Source organism: Thunnus thynnus, chromosome 3, assembly GCF_963924715.1.
Source record: "Thunnus thynnus chromosome 3, fThuThy2.1, whole genome shotgun sequence".
Lineage (NCBI taxonomy): Eukaryota > Metazoa > Chordata > Actinopteri > Scombriformes > Scombridae > Thunnus > Thunnus thynnus.
This window is the reverse complement of record NC_089519.1, coordinates 33,378,121-33,394,664: the sequence shown is the minus strand read 5'-3', so window position 1 is coordinate 33,394,664 and position 16,544 is coordinate 33,378,121. Positions and strand designations below refer to the sequence as shown.

The 16,544-nt window shown below is 40.5% G+C and overlaps 1 protein-coding gene across 1 annotated transcript; it reads right to left on the bottom strand.

Annotated features, from left to right (window-relative positions):
* Positions 1-4,987: 4,987 nt before the first annotated feature.
* On the bottom strand, positions 4,988-15,509 carry LOC137180184 (mitoferrin-2-like). The gene is made up of 4 exons (XM_067585471.1): positions 14,987-15,509; positions 10,271-10,499; positions 10,017-10,073; positions 4,988-9,310 (listed from the first exon to the last, which is right to left on the bottom strand). Exons 1-4 carry the CDS (start codon positions 15,326-15,328, stop codon positions 8,703-8,705), a joined length of 1,236 nt encoding a protein of 411 aa, XP_067441572.1. The 5' UTR covers positions 15,329-15,509; the 3' UTR covers positions 4,988-8,702.
* Between the last annotated feature and the right edge of the window lie 1,035 nt (positions 15,510-16,544).

The following is a 16,544-nucleotide window of genomic DNA, read 5'->3' as shown; positions in this document are numbered from 1 at the left end:
CAGAAAAAATATGCCTTCATTCACACGCAGGGTGTGGTATAAAACATTCAACTCCAGGCATTCAAGTGGGTGGTTAAGAATAAAAATCCTTTAATAAATATGGGCTAATGCGTACATGAAGATCCTGAGGAACGCAAGACTGCACACGCATTGGTGTATTTTTTTTTTTGTTGGTGGTGTATTATCCCGTACTCAATACAGTCTTTTGATTCTTTAACCACCAACTTAAGGGCCTAGATTTTTTTTTTTTTTTTTTATGTCACATCTTACCTCTGATGAAGGCGTTTTTTTTTTTGTTTTCCTCTCTTTAAAATGGTTATTATGTGCAATTTTCTCAAGTGTTGTTAAGATTGGATCAACAACACTGATACCACTGCTTCTTCAACCTCTCATTCAACCTGAGGTCACGACTACTCATTGTGTTTTAACACTTTTCTGTTTACAGCCGAGCTTAATGAATATCCGGTTCACAAGCTGGGAGAAGCTGGACAATCATACAGAGGTCTTTTTTATATATATACTTGTTTTTTATCTGATTTCTCACCTTATGACCAACTGGAACAATGTATTATAAATATGATCTTATATTATCATATATAATAAATTAGAGCTATGAATGCCACTATTATCCACAGATGTAAAGAGCAGAAAAACAAGCCAATTCTTTTGATTTGTTGCTTTTGATTTAGTTGATTTTATACAATTATTCCCAGATTTTTCTGCTGAATATTTTATCACGATTCGTGCTTAAACATCTTCCTCACTTGCTTTGATTTGTTCCCAAGCTGATCAGCACTGTAGCGTCCTGTAATCTGTATCAGGTCAGTACACAAAGATAAGGCTTCTCCTGTATACGAAGAGCTACATCTGATAAAATATAGTGTGCATGTCCCTGGTAAACAGATGAATTATTAACCTTACTTTGTTCTCTTCTTCAAAATTAAATGTACCTTTCTGGTGACATGTGAGCCAGTAGAAGTCTTACCAAGATTTTTACTTAATTCTACGTGTTTGTATTAATAAAACACAAAGAAAGCGGCAAACTTATCAAGGTTAATAATCTAAACTCCCCTAGAGGTCGCAATATTTATCACTCCCCGAAATACAGCATGAGGGGGCTGCATATTAGATACAGATGATTTTTATATACTCCACTTTGGTCCAAACAGAAATTCCTTGACAAAAATTAGATGGATTGTTATTAAACTTTAAGTTAAGGTTTTAAGAATCTTTGACTTTTCCTCTTCCTCTCTCTTTACGTATCAGGTAGAACATCTGGACACCAGCATTGATTTGGTCTCAACGGGTCGCCATGAAATTTGGTTCCCTACAGGATGAATTGTAATAATTTTTGTCCAAAATCAAAAAGGGTAAATCCTCTGGAGAGCGTGAATGGGCTCAGCAAACTTCATTGTCTTCAGATAATTAGAGATATCTTGTGTGCAAATGGATATTTTTGGCCTGATGGTGGTGCTAAATGAAAGGTCAGGGGAGGTCACAAACATCATTAGGATTCATCTTCTGGGGACCATGAATACTTACACTGTATTTTGTAAAGAACATCATCACTGATTGTTGATATTTTGCTCTGGATCAAAGTGTTGGTCAGACCTTGCAAAAACCTGCTTAGCTCAGGAGACTAAAAGACAAAAATCATTTTAAAAACTGTTTTATGAGAAGTCAAAGCCAGTCGTAGTCTTTCTTTTAGTTAACATGAACAATTCAAACCACACCAGGAAAAAGTTAGCATTCAGTTAAAGCGGCTTTACATTGTCTGGAGGGTAATACATCACGGCATGGGAACATACATTCATCATCGTGGTGGGTTTCAGGGTGTATTCCTCTGGAGTAGTCCAACTGTAAAACATGGCACTTTATAAAGCAGCAGGCACGTGGGAGAACTAACACTACGACATGCCACATTACCAAACTGAATTATGATGAATGCTGTTTATACTAATCCTTATAGCTATATGAAGTGCTGTTATCGTCTATATTTGTGTGACCTGCAGGCGGAGCATCACCGATGGAGAGATTAGAAACTCATCCCACATTTAAACACCAGAGACACACCATTTATCAAAACCCCCGAGAGCACGGCAGGTAGCGTGTTGGTTGTTTCTCAGGCACAACCTCTTCCTCTGTCTTTTTCCAGCTAAACATACGTTCTCATGGGTGACCGTCTGAGGGATTTAGAGAATGTGAGTCAGGTTTCCATCACCTCATTTGTCTTTGTATTTCATCCGCACGCACACGCCTGATGTTGACCTTGGCTCTGACCAAGAGCTGCTGCCGTGAGGCCTCCAGACGAGGGGCCTGACCTCACGTGCCGAGACCTTCCTGTCTGACAGAATGGATCGCCTTGCGTTTCAGAGCGCCAACGCTGGAACTGGAAAAGAACAACAGAGGAAGGAAAAGGATGGCAGGGGGTAAAGTGAGACGGGAGACATGAAAGACAACATTTTAGCTTGTAGGCCGCGGGGAATGACAACAAACCCGGGGCCTCGAGTGAAACAGGATCCTCTGCAGAGGGAAGGTGGAGGTGGTGCTTTCCGTCAGTCTTGTGTCTCTCTGTGGTGTCCTGCCTGTCAGCTTTCAACGAGGCAGCATGGATGGCTTTAAGTCCTCGTCCCCTCTCAAAAATGTGTTTTTCTTCAGTTGGATGTTTGCGCTTCAGTGTGCAGAATGATGTATGTGCAGAGTTTGACGCTAGAAGGCTGTTTTAACGTTCATCTGCTGACCGCTCACCTCAGATCGAAGGTTATCGCGTATCTTCGAGTATGATTTATGACATCACAAGTAGTTTGGAGCCAATCGTGGTCCAGTATGCAACTTACACAAGTGTGATGTGGAAACTTGAAGCCTCCAGTGCACAAACAATGAGAACAGACTTTTCCATGAAGTAGAAGACATTTTATATGAAGCACTTAAACTTATGAAATGAAGAACATAGACATAGATTCTGGGTTTTTTAATGAGGAGTAGATGTAATTTTAAGGATCAAGGAGATAATTTAACTTTTTTTTATGTGGAAAAATCATATTAGACACAAATTATTATTCAACACTTATTATTAAAACATGTCTAGAGGGGGTCTTCAAGCTTTACAGACACCTGCAGTGGACAACAAATGTACGGGAGGCCTGAGAGGACACACAATTATTATTTTGTAAATGCAGCAAGTTAGTAAGTTTGTTCATGAAACTGATTGTAATACTGGGATCAGAAGGTAATTTAACACTTTTGTGGTGGTTATTATGTCAAGAACAGGAGCTGATTTATTATCAAGGGAAACCAAAATATCAGGGCTGCAATTAATGTATGTTTTTAAATTGTTTTTTTTTTTTAATTAACTGATTAATTATACAGTCTATAAAATGTCCAAAAGAACCCCCCCCCCCCAAAGATATTCGATTCACAATAATATAAAATAGTAGCAGCAAATCCTCACACTGGAGAAGCTGGAACCTGTGAAAGTTTGGTATTTCAGCATCATAAGTGACAAATCAATTATAAAAATTGTTGTCCATTAATATTCTGCCAGCTGAACGCTTGAACAACCATTTAATTGTTTCAGCACTATGAAATAATCATAATAAAAAATGAAATCTTTACCCATGTCTTCTCCGGCTCTCTGTAGTTTCCATCGTAGATCGATCATCATTCCCACCTTGATCGAGACACTGAACCGCTGCGGCGAGTTTCTCTTGTCAAAAGGTCATCAACTACTAAATATGGCAAAAGTATGCGGACAGGTTTTTCCAACCTCGGCTACCAAATCAAGTTAAGCGGGAACACAGAGCCAGGATTGCCCAACGTTAGGCTGAATGGGAGTAAACCTCTGCAGCCAGGCATCAAAATCTGACTTCTCAGAATCGTGGAAACTGTTACAGCATCAGATTAAAACTCATGCATGTTAATCTCATCACGTACAGCTGTGGGATGTCTGGGTGTCCACTTACTTTTAAAACTGTATGAAATTTTTTTTTATCCTCTTGTAGTTTTGGCCATAAATCCTATTAGTTTTGATTTGTATTAGCAGCTGCTGGTTGTTGTTTGGGACACCTGCACTGTACTCGTCTTCCTCACGCTGTAGGCTCTGTGTCTGTACAACACCTGCTCATTTTAGGTCTTTTGCCATTTTCTAACTACAACCGGATCAAATGTTTGGGATTCATAAACTGTTTGTCCTGCCTTGTTCCAAGCTTTTATTGTCATAAAATAAATAACTGCAAGCTAATAAGTAAACTTCCCCTGAGATAAAACATCTTTTTTTGTTGTTTTTTAAACTTACATTGCCAACTGTTGTGAAACATCCTGCTGCAGCCAGATCTCACTGTATCACTGAAAATTAAAAGTTAAAACCCACTCTGATGTTTTGTTAGTTAAAGGGGACCTATATCATGCACATTTCCAGGTCTATATTTTTATACTGGGGCTCTACTGGAATATGTTTGCATGATTTACAGTAAAGAAAAACTCCTTATTTATCTCATACTGACCCTTTATGCAGCCCCTCAGTTCAGTCTCTGTCTGAAACAGGCCGTTTTAGCTCCTGTCTCTTTAAGGCCCGCCTCCCAACGAGGTGTTCTGATTGGTCAGCTTCAGGAAGCTTCTATAGGCTACGTAAACAAACCGGATTTCACTCCTTTTTCTCATTCTTTACTTAAAATATAAACTTTCTGGAGCTATCTGTACATGGTAGAGCCCGAAACTGATCCACAAAATGTGAGTGGAGCATTTTTACAAACATTTTTTTTCAAGTTTTGGAACTTTAACATAAATATCCAACATTACACCGATTGTAAATTACAGAAAATCCAAAAAAGCATGTTATGTCCCCACAAAAGATGTTGTCTAATGGCAGAAATCCCGAATGAACACTACTGTACTTCGGACAAAAGTATCACTGAAATTTTTTTTTTCTTTTTACTGTACAACCTGCTGAAAGAAAGGAGGGTTAGAAAAAGTAAGACAAGAGGACCAGTTTAAGTTCTCTCAGCGCTTGGAGAGTCAGCACCAAGAGAAGACCCTGCTTCTGCGAGGAGCTGCCTTAGCGAGTTTTATTTACAATTCACAAAATACAGGTGTCGCTTTCAAACAGTGCTCAAGCATTTCACATTAGTGTCGTCATCTGACAGACCACCAGTTCCTCTCCTGTTTTCTCTCTATTGCTCAGTCTTTGGTTTCCCAATCTTGAAACTTGGCATAACACGAGGAACACTCCTACAAACATTTTTAAATACCTTTTACCCCCCCATTTCATTTTTTTCCTCACACATATAGTCTTGTCTGAATATGAAGTAATCCAGGTTTTTCCTTTTTTTTTTGCTACTTTCCAGATGAGTATTTTGTGCGCTTTCTACAAAAACCTGCATTTTTTTCTTTTTTTAAACAGCGTGGTCTTGATAAAACTTGTACACTTCTGATATTTATATAGTTCAACATACAAGTTAACTTCAAAACTTAGCTGGTTAGATTTTGGGTTTTACCTACAGACGGGTGACAAATTAAAAAGGAAAAACCGGAAACAAATAAGCGGAGAAACGTTAAGGAATGCAGATGCTTCCACACAGATAGATATACCGCATGGTACAAATAAGTAATTAACACCCGATCGTGCTCTGTAGCATGATTGGACTTTGAAAGCGGGTTCACCGTTGTGGCACGGATGGCGGGAGCTTCAGTCACAAAGACGGCTCAACTGGCTAGTGTTTCAATAGGAACAGTGACATCTGCATTTAGATCTATGGGAAAGACATCATTGAACACCTACGGGGAGATTTTTGGACCGATGTGTTAGACAGCGCTCTCCACCATCATCATCATCATCAAAACACCAAATGAGGGAAGAATGGTGTAGAACCAATGCCAAAGCACATTAAAGCTGTTCTGGTGGCCTTACTAAAACACTTTATGTTGGTTTTACCATTAATTTATAACCCGTCTGTATAGTTACCCATATTTAGATATATTATATACAATTTTTTCCTGTTTTATGGCTTCAAAAACACATTATTCTATCTATATATATGAGGATTTCTTTGTAGTAGTTGTGCGTTGGATGTATGGCGGCTAACTGAAGGCATGTGTAGTAAGAACTTTATTCTCTCCACTTGTTTCACTGTCAGAGTTGCTTTTTCCACCCTAAGTATTACACAAAGTTGCTATTAGGTGCTAGGATGCTGTGCGGTTTTAAGAGAACAAAATAAAACTAAACAAAAAAAGTGATTGTCTAAAGATGAACACTCTTGCCTTTTTTTAATTGTTTGTAATAAATGATTCTTGTTCCAAAAAAACCCTACATATGGACTATGGAAAAATACTTTTTATGTTGGAAATATGAACATTTCCAGTTTTGCCAACCAAGGACTCTTACTTTTTAAAAGGCATAGCATTATTTTTGCTAGCACTGAGGGTTTCAGAGTGCGGCATGTGGCATCTTCCATATGATGGATATATTGTTTTAGAACAACAAAAAAAAATGAATCTACCAGCATCAATCTATAAGCCTATCGGTGATACGTTCGCCACTCTAATGACTCTTATCCAGAGACGATGTGCAGCCTTCATTGTGTGCGTGGGTTTTAAAGCGCTTGGCTAGTGAAAAGATACTTAAGGAACAACATGAAACTGTTTCCTCTTTTTATTTTGTCCTTCAAAAGAAATCTTACTGACTGACTGAGGGCGTTTTCAAACCTATAGCTCGTTTGCTCTGGTCCGAATCCGTGCTTGCTTCCCCCCCTTTTTGTTCGGTTTCTTTTAACACAGAGTTAAATCCAAGTGAACCAAAATGTATCACTAAAAGCTGCTCATTGGTCAGATATGTGAGAACATAAACACAGGAAGAAGGTCTTATCTGCCAAATATAAAAATGCAGTGCACTTTTTTTTTTATGAGCTAGTCCAGACCTCAGTTCATTCTCCTACTAGCTGCTAGCAACTATTATTATTTTTGCTCATCTGCAGCTTCCAGCCTAGTAGACGGGTCAGATCACTGTGGGATCACATCCCCCACAGCAAACCAACCGCTCCAGAGTTAGTCTGGAACTGACGAAATTAGACCACTTCCTCAAAAGGGTTTCGGTACGGTTGTTTTGGTTGGCGTCCGAGTACGATTGCTGTGTTCGAATCTGCCCAAAGAAACCACACCATGGGGGCCTGATTCAACCGGACGAAAAAAAGGTCTGAAAACGCCCCTAAATTTTCCATTCAAGCAGAAATGTACTTTGTGTAACTGTGTTTTTCCTTTGAAGGACAATACAAACGGTTTATTGCACAGTGAGGCTTTGTTGTGATCAAATCTGGTCAGAGTCACTGCTGAATGCTATGAAACTGAATTACCATTCACTCGACCACTGTAACACACACACACACTCACTCACTCACTCTCTCTCTCTCTCTCACTCTCACACACACTCACTCACTCATTTTCCACTCAGGTGTTGTATAATTGAGTATTTTCAATCCAAAACTAATTCTGACTTTCCAAAAAAAAAAAAAAAAAAAACAACAACACATGAGGAGATAACTTACAGGCTATGTGTTCCTCAAGTCTCACAGGGCTGATGGATTATGGAGGAACATTATGTATTTAATCAAATTTCTTGTTTTTACTTAAAAAAAAACCCCAAAATGATCTTAAAATGTTTCTTTCTTGCTCTGAGAGAAATGTTACTGAACACCAGCACAAGTATTCAAAAACTGATCTTGATAAGGATTCTGTAACCTCATGCCTCTCCCTTGATGTAATAGCTATTTGTCCACCAGTTATAAGTTTGAAGGTTGAGCAGTGCGCCCCCCTGTGGTCAGCAGGCAATATGGTAGTAATACTTTCCAGAAGTGCAATGTGCAGTTAAGAGAGGAGGGGGGAGGGGGGGGGGGTGTTGAACCAGTTTACAGTGCAGTTCTTGAGTATTTGGAAAGATTTTAGATTTGGCTCCGACACACTGGACTTGAAATGAAACAGCGACTTTGAGGTTAAAGTGCTGACTTTCAAATTTAAGGGTACTTGAGGGTTTTCCTCATCCATATTGGGTCAACCGTAGAGGACTCTTAGCCCTTTATATATCCTTAAGGGGGGGGGATGTATAAAAATGCTACATCTACAGTTACAGTTTCTAAGATGTGAATAAACAGTCAAACTAAAGCTTCAAGTCAGCACTTAAAACCTCATAGACAAAGCGTCTTCAAGTGCTGGAGACAAAACAGTCCAAATGCTTCTAAACTGCTCTGTAGGTGGTCGAAGGGAAGTGAGAATTTCATGGTTCAAAAAGGGCTGAATTCAAATAGACTTAACAATATGTTATCTTCCTTAAATAATATGCTTTTTGAAAGCAGTTTGTCAAGTGTAACACTGTAAGAACTGTAGTTAAAGCATCAGAATTCAGTAGGGTGAGTTCAGGGAACCCGAAGCAGACCCTTTTCTTACCGATGGGTTGGACATTTCTTCAACCCCCATGTCTCGTGTAAAAGTATTCAAGACAAGTTGTATCCTAATAACTGTACTTGTCCTCACCTGCTATGAACTAGAACCGACCGCGTTTAATTGATCTCAGTAAACAAGATGAAAAGATGATTTTTTTCACTCAACGAATATAAAATTCTAGAGCTTCTGATGCCTGGAAATCAATACCGATACCAGTAATTGGTAAGGTGCAATAAACCTTTGTGTTGTTGATACCCGATCCCGTTGCTAGGTGTTTACTTGTCTCCATCACGGTCTCCGCGCAGCCGTTTCTCGTGCTGGCGCTTGGTGATGATGTATTTGAAGAACTCGTAGACGGACCAGCTGATGGCTGTGGAGGGCATCTGGTAAATGACACGGGCTTGGACGCCCTTGAAGAAGGCCGGCACGCCTCCCATCCTGTACACCGTCCGAAAAGCCTCGCCCAGACCAGAGATGTGGCGGCTGCCGGGCGACGAGGCGGCGGCTGCTGCTGCTGCTGCTGCTCCGACCGCTCCGGTTGCCGTCGCTGCCTCGGCTTGGATCACGTGAATAGCTTGAGCCTCCTGCGTGTTGAGGAGGGTTTTGCAGACGTCGAGGGGTGTGGTGGCGGCGGCTGCCAGGGCTCCCGCCAGTGCGCCTGACACAACGTGAGAGGAAGGGTTGTACTGTCTGTGGGGGTTGAGGAGCTCCTGGAGGTACTCGTAGGTCATGAAGTGGAGTGCCTGGAATGGCACGTTCATGGTCAGCTGGGTGGTGTAGCTGCGGTAAAAAGCCGCCAAACCCTCGTGCCTCAACATGGAGCCCATACAGTCAAGCACGCCTCGATAAGGTGAGTTGAACATCTGCATACGTTGTTTCATAACTGGACGTGAAAAAAAATGGAGAAGGAATTAACAAGACTATATTTCACATGCTAAGATCCAGACCGGTGACTGAAAAGAGGAACTGGGAGGGCGGCAGGAACACTGGAGAGGAAGTGGGTAGGTATCCGAGAGGCAAAACACCCCCTCAAAAAAAACAAAAAAACAACTGTTTCTTAATACAATCTATGTTGACAGTGATAAAGGGAAGAACACATGTTACAAAAATGAACTGAAAACAATTAGTCATCAATTAATAATTAATTAGCAAAGCTAACACAAAGCTTAAGTCTTTAATATCAGGGGGGGGAAAGCATGTTGCCACAATTAGACCCATTAAATAAGATGCCTCAGTTCATTATAGTGTGCTGCTATTCTTATTATCCATCAATCATCTTCCTCTACTGTACTTATTCTGTATATTTCAATGTATTTATGTGATTAACAGACTGGTGTGTTTGGTGCAGCAACATTTGAGTTGCAGTTCACAGTTCTTCCAGTCACATGGATGAGTCTGTGGCTCCACCATGTGCTCTGACAATAGAAGTGCACATAAGGGGGATTTTCTGTAATGGTCTTAAAAAGGGAGGTTGAGAACGTCTATAAATAGAACTGCGACTAGTGTGTGTGTGTGTGTGTGTGTGTGTGTGTGTGTGTGTGTGTGTGTGTGTGTCAGGTGAGCTGACATAAGCTCAAAGGTTGTTTTACCTTCAGCTGGGTTCATGATGGCGTCGTGGATCACTGTGGCCATGCAGCCCGCCACTCCTGAAGAACACAGAGAACAGCAGAGAGGAAGTTAAAGCCACAGAGAGGAAGTGGGTTTTTTTTTACTTTAGTTTGCTCCCTTCCATCAATTTGTCCCTCTCTTTTCATTCATTTCTTTATTCAATAGGTTGGATTAATTTTTTAATAAAGTAAGTTACGATAAAATTTAAGCGTCATGAATGAAAAGTCAAATTTACCGTTTGCAAAGTGGCTGTTGGTGCCGGGGTGAATTGCGTCGCTGAGCGAGAACTTGATCTTTTCGTAGCAGGCGAAGTAGAGAGCGTGGGCGGGTCCCGCCCCCACCGCCAGCACGTTCACGCCTCTGATCGGCCGCCACACGCCCTCGGTCCGGACGATCTGCCGCAGGGCGTCCATCACGTTGCGGTAGCGTGCTCCGGGCTCAGGATGCAGGCTCTGCATGCGAGTCTAAGTTGAGATGAACAAACAATCCTGATTATTTTCATTGATGATCGTTTTATTAGTCACAATTCCTGATTGCACAGAAAAGGGGAATATAAACATTTTTATACATGTATTTGATATGTACAAGCAACTTACAATGCTGATAATTATTTATACTGTCAGCATAACTGAAATATGGAGGCAAATATCAGCTCAGTGGACAAGGTGTTAACTGTCCTGATGATATAATAACAACCACGATTGATTAAGAACAAAGTGCAAACATTTAATAAAAGACCTATTGAGAGATGTTTCTAATATTCACTGTTACAATAGAAAGATATCAATAAATTGTGATTATTACGTTTTTAACCACAAGAGATTGTTGTCTCAATCACACCAAATTCATCTCTAGTTCATTTAAGGTGACGGCACCTCCGACTTTAAAAAAAAAAAGAAAATCAGATAGAAACAACTGCATTCAAGTCGCCGACCACAAACCCCAACACAGGACTGAGTGCTGCGTTTAGCTAGGAAGCGGTGCAAATCAAAACACTCGAGTCTGCCACTCGCATTACTCATAGATAAGCAGCACTGCGCACGGCTGACTAAAAGTGACAGAACACCAGAGGAATGAACAAAACTCCAGACAAAGATGGCGCAATCCTGAAATTTTTCCTCACATGCAATAAGTGTATCGTCGTAGTCGACACCCTCCCCTCAAGGGTAAATATTGACAGCAGAGTAGGGGGAGCGCGTCTGCCTCCTGGAGGCTTTAATGGAAATTCCCGCTCTTGTGTGCTTCTGGGAAATTATAACTCTGTTGGAATGTGCACAGTCATCCACAATATGAGCAGTGCATTCAAGTCTAGGTTGGTGTTTTTCCCCCCTTTTCTTTCAGTTTTTGGAGCCTGGTAAGATTGTTTAATCCAAAAGCAACACAGACTGAGACAGTTTCACCAAAACCAAAAAGAATCAGGTGTCAGTGAAGGAAAATAAACAATAGATGACCTCCATTATCCCACTATGGCTGCTGTGAATGTAGAGAGCTTTGATACTGGGGTGTCGGGGGGGGAAGCCAGTCTGAAACAATCCAAATGACTTACTAGACACTCACTGTCCAGTCTCCTGACAGATCCATGTACCTTATTTGGATAAGTGGGGAAGTACGCTAATTAAAACACACGAAAAAACCCACCTGGTCCTATTTTAAAGCTGGATTTGTCAGAGAAATCATGAGTACAAACAACAGCTGATAAGGCGATCACCATAAAGGCACTCACTCATGTGACACATGCTGCTATGCATTACAGCCCCGCTCATATTTCTGGCTTATACCTCATACATCAGTATCAGCGTATATGCTGTCTGATACACACTGATATTTGTATTTATTTTAAGTTATACAGGCTCTGTCTCTAATTTATATTAGCAGCTTTTGAGCCTCATTAAGTGTTTGAATAGCATCTGGACCTAATGAAACACTCTCAACTCCTCCTGATGAGAGAAGCAACTTAAAACCAGCTGGAAATCTTTCTGATCACATCCAGTGGTTGATGTTCTCGGTTAGCGCCGTAGCGATGCACTCGACAACACCGTCGGGTGTGATCACGAGAGTGCGAAGGAAATGAAACTTTCAGTCGAAACAGACCTGTGAGACGGGTCTTTACGGCTTAGTGTTATAAGCTTCAGATGAGTGTGTGCGCGCGATGAGGAAATAGATGAACCGAAGCGCCGTTCACACTAGTAGATAAAAAACATTGAGCAACCTGCTTTGACTGCAACAGGAAACTCAAGATTGTGAAAACAAACCTCAGTGAAGAGGAAGCTGTCCGCAGAACATTGCCGTAAAAACCAAACTGATTTCCTTGAGCTAAAAAAAAACAACAAAAAAAACCCTTAATTCATTTCCTCCTTCTACTTTGAATGTGTGGCTGAAACAATATAGATCACAGAGGGATAGAAACATTAAAAAAAAAAATAGCCATGTTTTTCCTTTTCAGTACTCTATTGTACAGAACTGCTTTCTTGTTGGTTTAGAGATTTTGTAACGTGTGGGAGTATTACTTGAGAGTAGATTGTAGGGTGCTGGTTTAGTCTCGAGTCGAGCTTAACTTTTGCTCAAAGCGTTATAAGAATGAGGAACAGACGTCAACAATTTGTGTTTGGAAAGCTGCTTCGACATAAAATGATCCTTCCTGGCCGTCACATATCTACCAATGGAATGAAGTTATATAAGTTATAATCACTGTGTGACCATTTATAATGAAGATTTATGCTTCTCATAATATGCCAAGTAAGAATAATCAGCATCTTTTACTTGTATTTATGAGTGACTCTGTCCCGGAGAGTCCAAATGATATTTTCAGATGCAAATCTACTGTTCATGATATGTGTCTGATGCAATGCTTTGCAATAGAAACTGATGCTGCCAATCAGGTGACCGGGGGTCAATTGTTCTGCCAAAAAAACAACAAAAAAAACACTATGAATTGGAAAACCTCATCATCAAGGAATTTGTTGTAAACAAGAGCTTTGTATGATTGAAACGTTGCACAATGAAACCACTGAGAACTGCACCTTCTTTATCTCTCTGATACAATATGGAGGAACATAAACAGTCCGGATCATCTTCATGACCACAACTTTGGTTTGGTTTGGGATCGAGTAGCTGAATCAATGACATGGTCTGAGGAGAGTTGTTCATATTCAAGCCCCTAAAAAAAAAATACGTTTCTCATTTGATAAAACCAGCAGCAGAATAGGAGAAGTTGTGTCGCAATTCCAAACTAAAACTTCCTTGTCTGTATTGTATCTTGAGAGCATGCTTTTGCAGTTTTGGACAGGAAATTAATGTTCTTTTGCTTTTTGTTCAACAGGAAATGATAAACATAAACCAATAAACATAAGCAAAACTTTTTTTTCCCCCTAGAGATCTTTTTGTTTTCAGAGGACGCTCCTTTTCTCACCACTGTATACAAATGTTTTTTTTTTATTTTTTAAAATGATTTCTATCACTTATAAGTAGTGCCTCAATTTGTTGTGTGGTGCAAAATAGTATCCATCAACACCACAGTCTAAATAAAGTGAATTTTGTATGAATACTGATATTCTGCACATGCTTACGTTTGTCTCTTTCCCAGTTTAAGAGCATTACATAATCCTGGTTAGTGATGGTTGTAATGTGTAACTGGAATATACAGTCGTGACCACCGAGGGGGTTAAGGTCAGATTACAGAGATCTGTTTCAGACGGATCCCAGACACAGCTGTCAAACTTTTAACATGCTCTTCACATATAGTGTAGTTATGTAGTCGAGTATCAAGTTCAAAACACTCTTTAACAGGCAAATCAGTATTAACAGGGTTAATAATGAATATAACGGAGTCCACTGTTGGAAAGAAGTATTTACCTTAACAGGGATTTATGTGGCTAGGTAAGAGCAAGACTAGTTATGTCATGGTTTACAATTAATGCATGCCTGACTGTTAAAAACAGCTGTAATATTACTATACATCCTTCTGCCAAAGTGTTTCATTTTCAATAATTAATTCATCTGGGCTGTTTCCCTGTTGATCTAGAGATTGATGACCCACTTGTGTTAATTATTACCCACTTCTACCTCTTGACAATGAACTTTCTCACAAGATGTGCTCTGGTAGTTTTGTCTCCACGTTAATTTATCAGTGACTTATCTACGATAATAAACAAACCGCAGACTAACACTGTTGTTTATAACGCCTATGCTGATTTATTTGGTCCGAGGAAACACTGTTTCCATTGTCACACAGCTAATGCTAAATTCTTGATCATGATTCTCCTGGCCTATTTTACTAATATCCCCCTACATTTATTTGTTTACAAAAGTGCAAGCATCAAAGGCCTGGGGCTAAGAATAACACAAATATTAGCAATTATGTCCCTATCAACTGTGAGTGATACGTGTCCATAACCAATTGAATAAGAGCTGCAAACAACTTCTGTTGGGTTACAAAATGTGGCATATGTGGTCCCACGGACTGTTTAAAGACAACACCGTGGTGATATGTATAGTTTATCATTCCACTTGATAGCGAAACAGGAGAAAAATATAAGTTAAATGCGTGTCCGATAATGGATGCATTATAGCTAAAAAGGGCAACTGCCGCTTTAGCTAGTATGCTAGTTTATGTAAGTTAGCGAGAGGAGACGCAAACGTTATATACACATGATTACAGTAATATATAGCAAAATTAAACTGAAATGAGGTATACAAACCCACTCGTGTGTACATTTTCACATTGACCACCGCGTGTTGCGATGTTAGCTATTTAAGTAACATTAGTTAGTTAACTGACCTCTGATAGAAAGGTTACTCCTGTTAGCTTGTAGCCTAACCGAGCTCAGGCTTGTTTTCAGGCCTAGGTTAGCTAGAGGTTTTATGCAACCAGTGGCGGCGTTTCCTGTGACAGAAACTGGGCCTGAATATGTTTCAAACAAAGCGGTATGTTGTGTTTTTTATGCCCTGATACCTTGACACAATCGATGGGGTACATAAGGCAGTGCTCCATGATTCCAGCCACGGCTCCTGCCAGCATGTGTGTGCTGGTGGCGGCTCCCTGAGGCAGCCCTTCATAGTCTATTTCTGGCTCAGCAGAGGTCGAGGTCTCCTGAGTTGCTCGATGCAACACCGGGGCAAAGTCCTGCTCCCCTGACATTCTCGGCGAAAGAGCCCCAACAAATCCTCCCGAGGCGCCCATGAGCCTGCCACCCAGCCATCGGATCTCTGCGCCGGCTGTAGCTCCTGTAACGCGGCTGTCGACGCCCGGTGTTTCCACGGACGTTCGCCGGGACACGAAACCGTCCGCTTCCATGCAAATGTAATCAGTCAAGCTTGTTCAGATCGACTACTCTGGTGACCCGCCTGTCCGTGTAGTCTTCCCGGCAGTTTAATTGGAGTCCCAGCCGACCGGACTGACTCTTTGGTGGGTGGCTGCTACTGCGTGGCGGGCAGGTAGCTGCAGAGTCCGGGAACCGGGAGTCAAAGCTGGGTGGGACATCGGTGGGTTTGTCCAGTGAGTCATGTTAAAAGCTAGCAGATGATTCGATAATCCAACTGTCAATCATTCAAAGCTCTTGCAATTGGTCAATTCGGTCTTAAAATGAGGCGGGCAAGTGAAGTGATAGGAAGTCCGGCGTCAGCGACGATTTTGTAATTTAGGGAATCACGTGGATTTACGGGAAGCGTTTTAACCTGCAGAGTAACCAAGTACATTTACTCAATTACTGTACTTAAGTACAATTTTAAGGGTACTTGTACTTTATGCTGCTTTATACTTCCACTCCACTACATTTATTTAACAGCTTTAGTTACTTTTCAGATGAAGATTTGACACAATGGATAATATAACAAGCTTTTAAAATACAACACATTGTTAAAGATGGAACCAGTAGTTTCCAACCAATAGTGATTTTCCCCTCTAAACCTCTCACATTGTTTCATTTCAATAAATGTTCAAATGATTCAATATTTTACCAAAAATCAAAGACCAGAGAAAAATTCCCCAAATTGAAAACAGATTTGTGTATCAGAACTTTGTTTTTTCTTCTTTCCTCTCCCATTAATCATATCATGACCCTTCAGATTTCTCTGGTGACCCTTAGGAGGGGCCCGACCCCTAGGTTGGGAACCACTGGACTAAACTAGCTAACTTCATATAAAGTAGTTGAAACTAGCTCCACCTCCAGCAGTTACAACAGTGACATGCTGCTTACACACTGATGCTTCAGTATTAATAATCAAATGATGTCATATATAATAATATATTAGTCAGAGGGACCAAACCACTACTTTTACTGCAATACTTTAACTACATTTTGCAGCTAATTGGCCTACTTCTGTACTTTCACTTGCTACTGGTTTAAACATTAGGCCTATGTCGTAAAATACTTGGTATGAGAACATTGAGACAAGTAGTTTGCCAATTTGTGCAACCACTTTCTTTAGATAGTACCAAAATATGGAATAGGCTATTCAATGAGGACAAAACGTAAATGTCCTTTAAATTGCCTGCTACACGTTATTGAATT